The sequence below is a fragment of the Marmota marmota genome, unplaced genomic scaffold (genome assembly GCF_001458135.2).
Source record: "Marmota marmota marmota unplaced genomic scaffold, marMar, whole genome shotgun sequence".
Classification (NCBI taxonomy): Eukaryota; Metazoa; Chordata; class Mammalia; order Rodentia; family Sciuridae; genus Marmota; species Marmota marmota.
Window position 1 is genome coordinate 23,121,247 of NW_025999900.1, and position 1,400 is coordinate 23,122,646.

General features: G+C 64.6%; 1 protein-coding gene across 1 annotated transcript in view; it reads left to right on the plus strand.

Annotated features, from left to right (window-relative positions):
- Positions 1-2: 2 nt before the first annotated feature.
- Nkx2-1 (NK2 homeobox 1) overlaps positions 3-1,400 on the plus strand; it is a gene marked incomplete at its 5' end in the record, with an annotated part of 5,765 nt that continues 4,367 nt past the window's right edge. The window contains 2 exons of the mRNA XM_048798438.1: positions 3-183; positions 1,056-1,398. Coding sequence (XP_048654395.1) covers positions 3-183; positions 1,056-1,398 — 524 coding nt within the window. The remainder of the gene's footprint in view (positions 184-1,055; positions 1,399-1,400) is intronic.

The window sequence follows — 1,400 nt, forward strand, 5'->3', positions numbered from 1 at the left end:
TCACCGCCGCCTACCACATGACGGCGGCGGGGGTGCCCCAGCTCTCGCACTCCGCTGTGGGGGGCTACTGCAACGGCAACCTGGGCAACATGAGCGAGCTGCCGCCCTACCAGGACACCATGCGAAACAGCGCTTCCGGCCCCGGATGGTACGGCGCCAACCCAGACCCGCGCTTCCCCGCCAGTAAGTGAGGCCGCCCCACTGCGGGGCCGCGGGCTGAGCACAGGAGGCGTGGAGGGGTCCGGCTGAGAGCTAGGCATCAGGGTGGGCAGCCTGGCAGCGGCGCCTGGGAGATGGGTGCAGGAGTTGGGGATTCTTCCTTCTGCTGGGCTGGGGATCCAAGAAGAGACACTTGGTAGCGCTGGTCCTGTGAACAGGTGCTTCTACTAAGCATCTCCAGGCGCGGCTAACTGGCAGCTCTGCTGCGCGCCTAAGACCTCTGAGAGCCGATCAAAGCCACCCCCGAGTTGAGGGAGCAAGGGTGAGCAGCGCATGGAGAGGCAAGGCCTGGCCAGGAGCTAGGCCGCCCTGCTGGGACGCATTTAGGCGCTCGGCCTGGCCCGCTTTCTAGCGGAGTCTGGCCAGGGAGGAGGGCGCGCGGTTCCGCAGGGGTCTCTAAATGGCCTGAGCTGGTGCCTTCACTGGGACCGACAGCAGAGGCAAAACGTCTGGGGGCTTGAGTTTCTGAAGTGAACACTCTGCTCTTGTTACTTCCCAAAGTTGGGGTCTACTGTTGGACCCCAACTCCGGCTCTGAGCTCTGTCCTCTGCCTGTGGCGGGCTAACACTGTGCTTCACATCGGGCTTGGGCACAAAAGGAGCAGGAGCGGCCTTTCCCCCACTGCGCTTTTTGAGTCAAAAGAGAGTTCTGAGGGGGGTAGCCAGGGTTGAAGCCGCGAGCTCCTTCGACGGCGCGGCTAGACCTCTGGAGCCGAGCAGTAGGCCTGGGTGAGGAGGGCGCCGTCGGGGTTGGACCGGGTGGGCCAAGGGCGCTGAAGGTAGGGTTGGCCTGAACCCGCCCGGTCCCAGCCGACGCTGTGCGTTTGTCGCTTACAGTCTCTCGCTTCATGGGCCCGGCGAGCGGCATGAACATGAGCGGCATGGGCGGCCTGGGCTCGCTGGGGGACGTGAGCAAGAATATGGCCCCGCTGCCCAGCGCGCCGCGGCGGAAGCGCCGGGTGCTCTTCTCCCAGGCTCAGGTGTACGAGCTGGAGCGACGCTTCAAACAACAGAAATACCTGTCGGCGCCGGAGCGCGAGCACCTGGCCAGCATGATCCACCTGACACCCACGCAGGTCAAGATCTGGTTCCAGAATCACCGCTACAAAATGAAGCGCCAAGCCAAGGACAAAGCAGCACAACAGCAATTGCAGCAGGACAGCGGCGGCGGCGGCGGCGGGG